Consider the following 14683-nt stretch of genomic DNA (forward strand, 5'->3'; position numbering starts at 1 on the left):
TGGAGGTAAACATTTACTCCCATATTTCCCTGCAAAAGCTCCGCGATGGAGGTAAACATATATTCCCATAGTTCCCCGCAGAAGCTCCGCGATGGAAGTAAACATATACTCCCATAAGTACCTCCACAACCTCCGCTCAGCAGCGGAGTAAAGCGTTTACTCCGCCTACCCGGTGTAAATTTACCTCCCATCAGGGAATGCGCTGGAGGACAAGTCATTTACTCCCATCTCGGATCATTTTTGCTAACAGTGTATAACCTGTGGGATCACCTCTATCGTACGGTTGCGCAAGCGCAATGGTGCAAAGCGCGCGCATATTGTTTGGACAGGGGTTGCGTGGCGGATGTGATCACAAGCTGGTGTCGTGCCGGGCCAGTCAGGGCAAGTTGAAGGTAGGAAGAAAAAGTTTATGCAGGCATTTACACCATTCAAAGATCTCACTCAACAGATTGCGGCGTTCCTCGATGCGCCTGCTTAACTAGCGAGGCTCGGGGCTAGCGAAAGTCTCCGCTAGCCCTGTCGTCGACGCACGTGGCTGTTCGCGCGGTTGAGCACGTACACCGCCCGTGCGCTATCTCGGAGCTAATCTCCGGTGGGCACAAACTCTAGGCGAGCCGAGATGGTTGGTAGCTCTATGTGCGCTGTCTTTCAGCGCGCCTAGCACGGCAGGTAGCGTTACTTCAACCTTCGGAGACGCGTTAAAGCGAGAGGAAGTAGAAGCGCTCCCTCCCCTCTGTTTACGCCCTTCATCATGCCAGAGCACTGAGAGTGAGTGTTGGCCGTCATCAAGTGAGATCAGGGGCGCTATAACGTAAAACTATTTCTACTCGAATTCTGCTATCAGCCCTCCACGATTGGTGAAAATCTTTTTTCGACCACCCCCCCTTCACCTGTCTGTCACGTGACGTCACGAAAACCGCGATAGCTCCCCATCTGATATAATGTGTACGTACTGATTATGCATGATTTTACAGAAAAAAGAAAAAAAAACACTCATTTCTGATTCGACCCCTTTTCAACATTAGCCCTCGGCTATTGGTAAAAAGTTTTCGGACTGCACCCACTTCACCTGCCTGTCACGCGATGTCACAAAACCGCACAAACTCACCGCACGTGTACGGGATAAAGATGCATTACTATGCCGAACAAAACTGAATTTTCTTCGGAATACCCGCAGGCTGCCCCGTTCCGAAAGGAATAAAAGATTGCTGCCGCCGATTGCTGAGACGCTGGCTACTCGCACCTGCCGGAGAGCATGGGTGTATTTGCGTATAATAAAACCTCTTGCGTGGCCCTGTAACGTTTTCGAGCAGTTTCGGCACGTTTACCCCCTCATTCTGCCAACTATTCTTCGCTGAGGCTGAGTTTTAGCGTCATTCTTAAGCTTCCGTTGCATGCCGCCGCGATTTTCGACGACCCGCCACAAGCTAAGTAAGGGAAAGCCGATCAATCACAGACGCCGTCACCACCCTCTTTATCCGGTTATCGATGTTCAGTGCACTGGCTCTGCCCCAGCGGATCCCCCTCCACTTCAGCGTTCTCCTCGCCTCTTGTCAGCCAATTAGATACGACAAGCCGCTCAGTGTAGGCAATGTTATTCGTTCTTCAAGCAAACAAAAGTGACCTCCTATAAGCGAGGATAGTGTTTGATTGGACTGTACAGACAACCCTGTGGGAGACTGCCCGGTACTTGCGTCGATGGTTACGCAAATTTGACGTCGGGAGATTGGAATAGAAACATATTGGAATAGTTTTACGTTATAGGGCCCCAGGTTGCTGTTTCTATGTCAGTCGCTGAAAGGCAGCTTTGGTGAGGCTTCTGATTTAACAAGGAGGTTAAAACGCAATTTTATTGGGAGCAAATGTTTATGGAGGTCTTACATATTTTTTTTTCTAAAAACTGCAAAAAAAAAACACTGGAAGCAAATTCTGGCTTTAAAGGCGCACTGGCACATATTTTCGAATATGTGGATCCTCTTCTCACTTTAGCTTCGTTCACGTCAAAGGATGACGCACACTCGGCAAGTCTTAAGGCTGTGAATCACTTAAAGAGCATTTTTAAGAGATTCAAAAGACAAAAATATTTGAGCTACCATTAGTAAATTGCCCTGCTACAGTAAAAAAAAAATGATAATACCACACGGGCCCGCCAACACACTGGTAATACCGGGAGAAGATGCTTTCTAAGCCAGAAAAGAGTGAATGATAGAAAGGCGGTGAGGAGGCTTCCTTGAAATTCCTGAACTAGCTTACAATGAGGTCATGGATTTTGGCGGTGTCTGCTTGGGGCACAGTTACTCTTTTTATCGGCAAAAATGGACTACAGTACGTTTTTAAAGAATCAGACTATGCTCCGCAAGTTTCTCGAATTTTACTGACAAATAACGACCCAAGAATGACAAGATACTTTGCCATCTGTGACGTCACAATAATGTGCCGGTGCTCGGGTTCCAGCTTGAAACTAAAAAAAAATAGAACATTGACCGTAATTTTAAAGAAAATTATTCTGATCAGTCGAAACACAACTTAATGTTTTCCTATTCTCTCTTTATTTTGACAGCCTAGTTCGTCTTCAAAGCTTCATGAAAAAGAGCACAATTTTCAGGTCTTATAAGAGTAAACCGAAGTGCGATAGCGCTTTTTTTCTATGTTAGGAAGAAAGTTAAACTGGAGTTTCTCATGATTCATTGTGGGAAAGCGATGCCATTGATAACAATGATATGATTATATTAGACCTGAGTAGCCTATGCTTCCCTATACTTCAGTGTTAGACAAGCACATTCTTTACCTGCCAGTGATAGCAGGATTGATGAAGTCATATCGGCAGATTCACTCCATTGTCGTTTTTTTTTATTCTAGGAAGAAAACGGAACTACGTTTTTCACGACCCATTGGACAGCGACACCATTGATATTAATGATATGATCATCGTAGAGGTGAGCAGATTGTTATACTGCTCTCCAGCGCTTGGCAGCTGTGTGCAACAGTACAGCGACCATAGCATATCTAAGATGAAAACTGCTTTTGGCGAACCCTAAAGATTACTTCCTTCTTGCATCTTAGGAGATCAATGAAAACAGTCCGATAGCTGAGCATCCTTACAATGGCATCTATGGTGGCAATGAAATAGGAGAGGTAAGCGGCACATACCTCATCCCTCATTAAAAGTTCTTTCTGGGCGAGTTGGTGCTTACTTGACTTAAAATATGTAAAAGCGCAAACACATACATCCGCAAAGTAACAAGGAGTAAAAGGGAGTAACAAGTAACAGCGCTTGTGTCTCGTCCTTGTTGCTTTGTGGTTGCAATTGGTGTTTTCGCTGTAACAATTTTTAAACTTCATCCCTATTCAACGATATTTTCATTGTATGGACAAAAGCGGACCATTTCCATTGCTACAGTTCAGCCGCTTTTCGGCAGCAACCAAACAATTTCTTCTAAGCATCCGTTACCCGTTATCGGAGGGCCACGGAAAGTGTTCATGTACCAAAGAGGAAACTGCAATCCAATGATACAGGCCCTAGAGGAGTACTTTCAAGTGTTTTCTGAATTAAGCTTAACATGTAACGTTGAACAGCTGTGGAAATGTTTCAAAGGTAAGTTAGCTGACCTCATTGATTCTTCTATCCCTTCCAAAAGGATCTCCTAATACATCTAAAGAAACAACAACAACCCGTGGCTCACCAGAGAAATTAAAGCTCTAATAAATAAAAAAACAATGGCTTTTTTCCAGTTATATAACTGACAGGAATGAAGAGTTATTCAGCACTCATGATACGTTAGGAAAAGAAATTAGGCTAAACATTAGGGTAGCAAAAGATTCGTTTTTTTAATCATTGGGAAACAAGCTCAAACAAAGTCCCATAGAGATGTGGAAATTTGTTAAGTGAAATGGCAAAGAGGAAGTTTCAATACCGACAATATCAGATCCTCAGGGTGACATCACTGATGACATTCAGAAGGCTAATCATTTCAATTACTACTTTAAGTCAGTATATTCTGCAGCTATTGCGGACATCCATGCTTTGCCCGATCATAACTTTAACCAGGACATGCCCGAAATCTCAGTGTCCTATGAAAGCGTGCATAAACGTCTGTGTAACCAAAAGCCAAACTCTGCTACTGGACCTGATCTCATGCCGTCCTATGTCCTCAAAACATGTGCATCCATTATTTCTAAGTACCTTGTCACATTGTTTAGATTGTCCCTCAGTACCTCAGATTGTCCCGCAATCGAGGGTCTAAAGCACACTGCCTCGTGGGACACTCTAAAACTGCGGCGCACCTTTTTTAGGTGGTTATTGTAGAAACAGATTGAGCGTGAAGAGGCGGCAATAAATGGACATGTGTACCATCAGCCCCCCCCCCCCCCCCTGTACATAGCCTACGAAGGGACAACAGCAATAAAATGAGCGAATATTCATGCCGTACGCCTGCTTTCCGAGCGTCATTTTTTCGCTAAACTATTAAAGAGTGGGACGCCCTTCCCGACACTGTTGTCACCACCCCTAATTAAATGTTTTCTGCTGCGCTCTGGCAGCATTTGCGCATGAGTGCAACATGAGTTCATTTGTTTTCATTGAGTGTGGCGCTGTCATCTGCTGGTTCCACTGTAATCTGTGTCCACTGCTGTAATCACGCGAAACATTTTTTTTATGCCGTGCTTGCAACTTTTTGCGTTCACTCATGTATAACACCCCACTACAACAATGCCTCGGAGCGAATGTAGGTATGTTAATAAATAAATAAATTAACTAATAAAGCACCTTTGATGAAGTAAGTTTGAAAGGACTGACCTATGTCTATTTTGGCGGCACTGGGCTGAATTCGTTTTGTTGCGCAAATATATCGACATTCTAGGCGCATTTACACCATCGTCGTCGCCGTCACGGGGAGGTACCATATAAAGTTCAAGTGCGGTAACGTCGTGGCCGGGCGCAGTACATTTAGGGTGGAATGAAAGCTTGCGAAAGTGAGCCGAGAAGAATGGTGTCTCGATCTCGCATGCGCACGGGAGTAAGATTCGGGAGAAAGCGCGCCGTACACCATCGCGCGCAAGGCAGAAGTTGGGCATTCTACTCCGGCGGCGGCCGCATATGGCGCAGCTAAGCGTGGCGACGCGGGCACTATCTTGAAAGTGATCTGCGGTGGGTGCACAGTCTAGGCGCCTAATTAAGGCTGATGACGTCGTGGGCGCTGTGTTCTCGCCGCTTAGTTCGCGTTGAAGGGCGAGGCAGCCCGAAGGGCAATGCGCTCGCTGCTGCTGTCGCTCTTCCTCACGCCAACGTTGTGGCAGAAAGCTTCCGCGGTCATCGAGCTAGACGGGTTCTTGCTTGCGTATGCGCGCCTGACACTTTGCTTCTAAATTTAATTAGTAAAGGAATGTTTACAAGTTTATGCGGCCGATAAAACAGCTCTCCTTAGTTTGTATAGTTGTAATAGTTTAAAATGGCAATCGATGCTTAGTCTTTCGTGTGAAACTGACATATTTTGCACTAGGGTAAGCAATGTCATTTTCAGTCAATTGTCTCTTTGCGTTATAGGAACCGACTGAAAGTGTTCTTTGCACTCAGCCCGATGACATCGTATGCCATGATGAGGAAAAGGTACGCTATTTATAGCACATCACTTATGTGTGAGAAAATATATGCCAACCATACTACTGTCTACAAATTAAAGTCGATTGTAACGCTGGGCCGGTTCATATACGTTTCCGCGTTTTAAAATGTCAGAAGTGTAAATGTTTACTCTAAACCCTCATTCAATAGTACCCTTGATGAGATTATTATGAGATAAATTTGCTATGTATATTTGTTTGGCATATCATTTGCAAGATATTTCAGTATAGAAAAAGCCAGATGCGACTATGAAATACACCAGGCCTGGTGGACTATTTTTTTTATTTTACGATAAATACAGTCCTTCTATTCAATCTTTCTTCATTAGCGGCACATTTGATGAGATAATTAGCCGTGTCTACGTTTGACGACCAGTTCGTACTTTCTTTCTTTCTTTTTCTTTTTGCTTGGGTAAGTTAGGCCTGCCCCGGTGCCCTGCCTCTTTTGTAAATGTAGGAGCCCAGTAAAGCAATGTTTCCACTTAAGGTTGTGGCGCTGTGGGAAAAGCGCACATTATTGAGGCAGAGGTGAGCTGTGATTTACACTGCGTCCCTTGTGTGCAGCGATTATCGGGCAAATGTGGCAAGCATACCTCTTTATCCGATATAATATCATATCTCTGGAGGGTTTTATGCTTTTTTCCTGTACTCGCCGCGGTGACCCCCAATGGCTGTGGCGTTGTGCTGTGACTTCGAGGTGGTGAGTTCGATCCCCGCCGCGGCGTCCGCCTTCGCACGGGCTCGGAATGCAACAACGCTGCGTGCAGTGCATTGGGTGCCCGGCTAAGGAACCTCACGTGGCCATAGATAATCTGGGGCCTCCCACTACCGCGTGCATCATGACCCCAATCGTTGTTTTCGCATGTGGAAACGCGAAATTTTAGTTATTTTAAATCTTGTTTTGCATTTTTAAATACAAGTGGCAGCAGTATTCCTACTCAACCATCATTAAATATAGTTTCTTCCATGAGATGACTCTGGAAGAGGCGCGCAGTGGTGCATTGCCTTTCATTTGCATATACTTGGTGCCACTATAGTTAGGCGTAGACAAGATTGGTTGTAAATGCAAAATGACATTGTACCTGGTGGATTGTCTTAAGCATTTAGCATAACAACAGTACCCTACACCCCCCCCCCCCCCTCCCGTTCAGCCCTTGTTTAGTAGCAGTGCCTTTTTTCAGATAATTAGCTTTACCTGAGCTTGGTGACGCCATGCGAACTTCGTTTCTACAAGGATAAAAACCCCAACTCCCGGTGGATTCTCTCTCTCGATATTGAGGAACCCAGTGAAGGCCCACTTACCGCTGAGCACTGTGCCACATTGTATATCGCAGAGAAGATCGATGCAAAGGCGCACTGATTTTACTGCGTCACTTACATGGATAACATTTATCGACTGTACCGACCATGTTCCCATCACTTGAAAACTTATCTCTCGGCCACTTCATAGAATTTTCCGCATAATATAATACCAATAGTACCAATGTCCCCATTCAAACACTGCGCGATATATTTGATGAGATTTTTATAAAAGGTTGCATATGTCCATTGTCTTTGCTTCACATTTACTTCACATTTACATTTACTCTATTTCTAAGGTATTGTCTCTATTACAATTTAGGTGCCCTGTGAAGGCACCCTTCCCACTGAGGGCGGTATCATCGCGGGAAATACTGAAATGGTTGCCACAGAGGTGAACTATTTTTAGTATCTCACGAAAGTGTAACTTTGATCAAAGAATTTAGGAACTATACTCCTTTCTGCAAGTGTATACAACTATGGTCGATTTCATTATCTTCCTGCATATAAAAAAACAGGTGGTACATGTGCAACTATTCAAATATATTTTAGTGGTATTTTGAACGAGATGCTTAGAAAAGAAGTGTCATGTGCGCATTGTCTTTACCTGGCACTTACTTTGCTACATTATAGTTTAGCACATGTAAGATTAGTTGCTACTACGAGACATCCCCACAGGCCTTAGATCGTATTTTGCGGTTTAGTATGAAAGCAGTCCTGCCATTCAGCCGTTCTTCAGTGGAAGCTTTGATGAGATTTTCAGATGTCGCTTTTGTGAGAGTACGGCAAGTTCGTCTTTACTGAGGTAACACAATTCCCGGTGGATTGTCTCTTATGCAGCTTAGAAACCCAGTGAAGGCCCTCTGCCTTCACTTCTAAATGATAACTCTCGGCAGTCCCATAAACTTTTTTTTTTGCGTTATAAAGTACCAGTAGTAGCAGCGTTGACATTCCACCACGATTCAATATCTTCGACAAGGTAGCTGTGAAAGAGTATATGCTTATTTTCTTTACTTGGAATTTACTTGGCAAGACTGCATCTCAACGTAGAATAGATTGATAAAAAAAGAATACCATACCTGGTGGAACGTGCCTTTTTCGTTATAAGAAATGAACGAAGGTGGTCTTTACGCAGAACAGAGCGCCGTCGTGTGTAACACTGATATAGTTGACTTGAGACAGAGGTGACCTACTTGTAGTACCTCGATAATCTATAATGATCATCAGCAAATGTAGTAACCGTACTTCATTCCTCTGCAATTTAAAGTCATAACTCTGCACCGTTTCGTGAGTTTTCGTGCATAATAGGCTACCAGTGGTGTCACTGCTCGTATTCAAACCTCATTCAATAGATGGCAGTTGAAGTGTGATTTGCTGGAGTTATTTATTTATTTATATTATTTATTTATTAATTATAAATACCTTCAATCGCCGAAGTTTGAAAAAAGGGGAGTTAAGTTAGAATTGAAAAATGAATTGGCTACTTAGAAAAGAAACAAAAAGATTGGCAACATTATACAAGTGTTAAGAAATACAGGAACACTCAAAAACATTAACTGTAACAAACAGTAAAAATGACCTGACATTAAACAAGTATGTATCTAGTAAACCGGAAGGGAAAAAACTGAAAAGAGAAACACCAGTGGTTAACAATATGCCAGATGCGTACATAATGTGAGATGCCTAGGGAATGTGCATCACGCGAACATATGTATATCTTTATTTATTTATTTATTTATTCAAAAGAGCCTTACAGACCCTGCGGCAGCGCATAAAGTAAGGGGGGCATATTAAAGAGCAAAGTACAAATTTCCAACAGGAACATTGCTATACAAAGATTACCGTGTTACACAAGATTGAAGGCACTAGGAATACAAAGCAATATCTGAACGCACACGAACACTTGTTACTGGAGACGAATGACACGTGGCAGTGCAGATGAATTAAATGCATTTGTTTTACCGTATATGCGTACGAAACTGAACTGAATATGTAATCTGCGTGAAAAAGAGTGGGGTATTTGTAGTTGTAACCGGGTTCGTTTATTAGTGTAAATATATTTGTGGAATAAGCACAGAAGAGCGATGTTGCGCCGGATATCCAATGGCGGCAACAGTAGGTGTAGTTTAATTTGTTTAATGCTTGAGTTTATACTGCAGTTACGGGATATGAACCGGGCTGCTCTGTTTTGTATCATTTCCGTCGTATTTATTAGGTAATTTTGATGAGGGGACCAAATTGGAGTGGTTAATTCTAAATGTGGCAAAATGAATGTTTGGAAAGCGAGTTTTCGAATGTTTGGCGGGGGATTTCGCAAGTTACGTCGTAGATAGCCAAGAGAACATGATGCTTTGGCGCATGTAGAAGTGATGTGTGGGGCCCATGAAATATTCTCTGTAAGAACAACACCAAGGTACTTATACGATGAAATGTTGGAAAGCATAGTGTTATTTGGATGATAGGAATATTTAGAATTTACAGATTTTCGGCTGAAGCACATCACCTGGCACTTTGTAAAGTTTAGTGTCATGAGCCATTTGTTACACCAGTTAGCGATAAGGTTAAGATCTGCTTGAAGTTTAAAGTGATCGTCAGTCGTGTGAATAGGACGGTAGATTATGCAGACATCGGCAAAAAGGCGCATGCAGGAAGTAATCTGGGTGGGTAAGTCGTTAGTGTAGATTAAGAAGAGTAAGGGGCCGATGACGCTGCGTTGTGGCACACCAGAGCTAACAGAAGAAGGCGGGGAAGAGAAATTGTTAACAACAGTAAACTGTTCTCGAAAAGAAAGAAAATTACGAATCCAGGATAATGTAAAGGAGTCAAGTCGTAGGGCAGATAATTTAGAAATTTGGAGATAGTGGGGCATGCGGTCAAAAGCTTCAGAAAAGTCAAGAAAGATACAGTCAGTTTGAAGGTTGCAGTCTATGTTAAAGTGCAAGACAGTCATTAGTTCAAACAATTGCGTATCACAAGAAAATCCCTTCCTAAAACGATGCTGAGTAGAAAAAAAGAAATTGTGAGCTTCTAGGTGGCTGCACACGTGGGAAGTGATTATGTGCTCGAGCATTTTGCAACATATGCAGGTTAAAGATATGGCCGTAAGTTGTCAGGTGTATGAACATCTACAGATTTGTGAATTGGTATTATTTTTCCTTTTAACCAACCGTGGGTGACATTCCAGGTGCTAGGGAGTGTTGAAAAATATGGCATAAGATCTTGCTTGAGGCAGCGATGGTGTTCTTTAAGATCTTAGAATTAAGAGGTATACGATACGTATAAGAACATGAAAAAAAAAATATCAGGCGTTAGTATCACAAGAAAAATAATCAAATAAGCATTTGAGAAAAACGCGCTATCGGTGATAGATGCAATAGAGCCGGTAGGTGATAGAGCCGGCAGGCCGTTCCAGTCTTTAGTTGTGCTTGACATTGTGAGTTGCGCGTGACGTTGTGATGGAAAACGAGCGCCGAAATCCATGATGTGATGATGTGGAAAACGCATTACTTTAAAGAAAGGTAAATAGTTGCGAGTATAATATATGCTCCGTTACTTTGTCATCACTTGGAGATACTTAAACTATTAACTATATTATTTTCATTCCACCTAATTGGATAATTAGTATTAACTAATCAATCAGCTTTTCAAATATTTTACTTAGATGAAAAGCGTCAATAAGAAAAGATAAGATAACGTCTTCGCATTGCAGTGGATGCAGCCGGCTTTATTTTTGTGCTCAACCCGAGGCGAATAGTAGGTGGGTGTTGAAATGAGCTGGCCTCTCAAAGACGCGTGATTGTAAATTTTATGCAAAAGGCACAGACGGAAAGGCTTTCGCCATAATGGCAGCGATGAGAATAATAAGCTATTTTTCATTACTGTTACGCTGGTTGTGCTGTTGTAATTCCAAAGGATAAAGCGAGTTGCGTTATTCTGGACAAGTTCAAATGTTTCAGATAGATTACCTCGGTAAGGGTACCAGATTGAAGCTGCCTATTCTAGTTTTGATCGAAGAAGTGTCTTATATGCGAGTATCTTTAGAGGGGCAGGGGCTTTACAGAAGTTGCACCAGAGAAACCCTAGCGTGCGGTTAGAATGAAAGATTATCGAGTGAATGTGGGGTATCCAAGTCAGAGTAACAGATATGAGAACTCCTAAGTACTTTAAGGAAGTTACTGTCTCTAGTCAAATATTGTTTAAGTTGTAAGACGGAGAGACAAATGTTCTGATGTGACACGCGCATTAGTTTACACTTGCTAAGGTTAGGTTCCATTTTCCAAGGTTTACACCTAATTGCGACAAAATTAAGGTTGGCTTGTAAGACCTGCTCGTCACTGAGGTCATGCACTTCGCGTTAAAAAAACCCACTCGTCTGCATATAAATGCATTAATGGAGACACTTGGTTAGGTAAGTCATCAACATAAATTTAAAAAAGTAATGGAACTAAAACAGAACCATGAGGAACACCGGATGCTACCTCATATAGTGGTGAATCGTGGTCGTTTATAGTAACACACTGAACGCGATTAGTAAGAAAACACTCTATGCATCGTAGTAGATTAGGGTCCAAATTAAGCAAGGCCAGCTTATGCATTCGTAATTTATGATTTACTTTGTCAACTGCCATGGACAAATCAAGAAAAGTTCAATCAGCACGGCAACGCTGGTCTAGTATAGCATGCAGTGAAGGCGTGAAAAGAAGTTGCGTTTCGAAGGAAAACGAGCGCCGAAATCCATGCTGTGATAATGTGAAAAGAATGGTAAATGGTTGCGGGCATTATATATGCTCCATTACTTTCTAGGGAATGCTAGTTGAGAAAATGGGTCTGTATATTAGTGGTGAAAGTCTGTAACCCGACTTTTACAGGATATCCCAGCTATATTTAGCTAGAGTTTAAATATATAAAAATGCCACGTAGCTGGACAGAACAAAAGTAATGTTGTTTGCTGTCGCTTGGAGACAAACTATTTTTTTGGCCAGAGTCATAGGTGATGGCCTTCGTCCGTGAGTGAAGCAGCGAAAAGAGTGCTGCATCATCACGAGTGTTCAAAGAAAGAATTGATAAATTGTTTTCAGTTTGCATAATGCTTCCGCTGTAGTTGCAATTTTGTGAGGTAAATCGAGCGGCTCCACTGTGAACTGATTGTAGCATAGTGGTTAAATAAGCAAGATTAGGGGATTTTAATGAAGAAGCAAGTTCAAGTTTAGGGCGAAAGATTTTAGACAGGCTAATATTCGTACCTTATTCAGCATCTTACGCAGGTTCCGGCGCATAAAGCCCAAGGACCGGTAGGGCTTGCTGCAGATGTTGATTATATGCAGTCGAGGAAAGGTTTGATGTAAGGGTTACGCCTAGATATTCGAAAGAAGTAGCTCCTGACACAGGGATATCATTTGTACAGTTTGAAAAGTTGGAAATGAAATAATTGCGAGGGAAATACATTTCTTCACATTTATTTGGATTAAGCGACATTAGCCACGTGCAGCACCAGCTGCTATAGGCATGAATCGCTCCACCAAGTGCTATAGTTGCAGTAAGGACAAGGTCAGTTTGTATTTTCACGGGAACATAACTGCTAGCAATCACCGGGTACACAATACAGTCGTGAGCAAAAAATCCGCACATGAAAAGACATGTCATTCCGTAAGGTATTAATTTGTATGAGAAAATGTTGTGGGCTGAGGACATGCCCTGCGGCACACCAGAGGGCACAAAAGAAAGGGGAAGGAAAAATTATTAACAAAGGTGAACTGCTGCTGAACGGCATCCAGGAATCCAGGATAACGTTAGTGAATCTAAGCACAAATAAGATAGTTTAGAAATTATTTAGCAGTGAGCTCCGCGACTAAGGGCTTCAGAAAAATCATGCAAAAGGCAGTCAGTTTGCAGATTTTTGTCTACGTTAAAATGTAAGTCAATTGGAAACTCAAATAGTTTGGTTTCGCATGATAAACCCTTCCTCAATCCATGTTGGTCTGCAATTTAGATCGTAAATATGGGAGGTGATGATATGCACTAGCAACTTGCAGCAGATGGAAGTTTGTGAAATTGGTCCTTAATTTATGGGTGAGTTTCTATTGCAACTCTTAGGGATTGCAAACGCCTTCGTGATTTTGCAGTCATGGGGAAGATTTCCTGCCGATAGAGATTGCCGGAATACACGATATAATAATTAAGTTGAAACTGTATGGCTTTTTAACATGTATGAGTTAACCGCGTCAACGCCTGCTGCTGCGGACAATCTCAGGTTATTTAATATGGATGCAATGCTGTCGACAGTCATGTTGATGTGCTGCAAAATAGGTTAGTGTAGATCAACTACCTCATACACGGAATTTATTCAACGCGTTAAGGCAGTCATGGTCTAGAATACTAATGCGATCGCCATCATGCAACGTGATGCTGCTTTCGTGTCGATTCGGACACACTGATCCCGACATTTTTTCTGTGCGTTAGTGGTGAGTAGTGCGGGCAAATTGTGAGAAAAAAACTTCTCTGCCAGTGTCTACGGCTGACAAGTAGCTATTCAAAAAGTCACTGTATACTTTACATGATGTAGTGCATGCGTGTTTTACGGCATCGTACAATCGCTTCCTTTTCTTCTTAGTCTGTTAAATGACTTATATGGGGGTTGCTTTTATCGTTTGTTATATTAATTAACGCGATGTCTTCACTGGCTAGTGATGCTAGTGATGTTACCTTTTTTTCAACAAAGCCCTGTTATCAGGAACTGATTGGTTTAAGAAAGGAATATCCGATAATTTAATAATACATTTGCTGGGAAATGTAAAGGAGATGGGGCTTGTGTGTTGTTGAACACGGAAAACAGCGTATATACAGGCCAAGGTAAATGTACAGGGCATGTACACTCGCCCACAAAATATTGCGGAGCGTGCGAGCGCGTGGCGAAACGCCGCTTCTCCCCTGCTAGCGGTGCACCCCTGGCAAGGTAAATATACCTGGTAGCGAAGCTTCCATAGGAGCCCATTCGTTCAAAAGATGGCGGTCCATCGCCGGTTCATGGGGCTTAGCGCTATCTGTATGTGGCGGGAACACTTCCGGCGGAAGATAAAATAACATGACGCCATGTCCATTAAAAGCAGAAGCGACGTCATTTTGCTTTCGAAGGCGCGAAATTTGTTTTGTTGTTCTTCCTTTGGAGCTATATATTCAAATTCCCCGCCATTCGACTTGATGGGCGTTTCGAGCTTTCAGCGTGGAAAGCGATGCAGGAAAAGGCCAGCCGTACGGTTGTCGAAATCAGATCCCTGCACAGAACATATGAAACATACTTTCTTTGGAGGCCGACGAAATCTTTAGGTGTAGAATGCTGATCCTATTGTCGGATGCCAAGCCCGTCGGCCAGCGCAGTCGCACAAAAACAGCTACACAATTATCTGGCGGTCGTAACTCACTACTTTTGACTGGACAGATTAATAAGCAGTGAAGCTACCCGCGTCACCAAATTCAGACAAACTTCGACAAGCAAGAACGCACAATTTGTGAGGGGGGCGTATTTCAACAAGTGATACGAGTGCGCCTTTCTGTCCATTTCAAGACGTGCATTGCACTGCGAGCGATAGTGGCGTCAACGCCCCCTGTAGCGATGAGCGCTGAAAAGAAATCCATTTATTATTAATAATAAAATTAAACGTATTTTCTTAGCTCATCAGGAATATATAAAATTGACTAGGAATTTTATTTTCGTTGAATGAAACTAACTGTGTCTCGTTTGAATTAAAAAACGCATTTTTATTTACCAATG

General features: G+C 42.5%; 1 protein-coding gene across 1 annotated transcript in view; it reads left to right on the forward strand.

Moving 5' to 3' along the window:
- Positions 1-14683, forward strand: part of LOC135921651 (uncharacterized) — an 88121-nt gene that overhangs the window by 27000 nt on the left and 46438 nt on the right. The window contains exons 2-5 of the mRNA XM_065455925.2: positions 2860-2936; positions 3064-3135; positions 5543-5605; positions 7238-7309. Coding sequence (XP_065311997.1) covers positions 2922-2936; positions 3064-3135; positions 5543-5605; positions 7238-7309 — 222 coding nt within the window. The 5' untranslated portion in view covers positions 2860-2921. The remainder of the gene's footprint in view (positions 1-2859; positions 2937-3063; positions 3136-5542; positions 5606-7237; positions 7310-14683) is intronic.

The sequence above is a fragment of the Dermacentor albipictus genome, unplaced genomic scaffold (genome assembly GCF_038994185.2).
Source record: "Dermacentor albipictus isolate Rhodes 1998 colony unplaced genomic scaffold, USDA_Dalb.pri_finalv2 scaffold_15, whole genome shotgun sequence".
NCBI lineage: Eukaryota > Metazoa > Arthropoda > Arachnida > Ixodida > Ixodidae > Dermacentor > Dermacentor albipictus.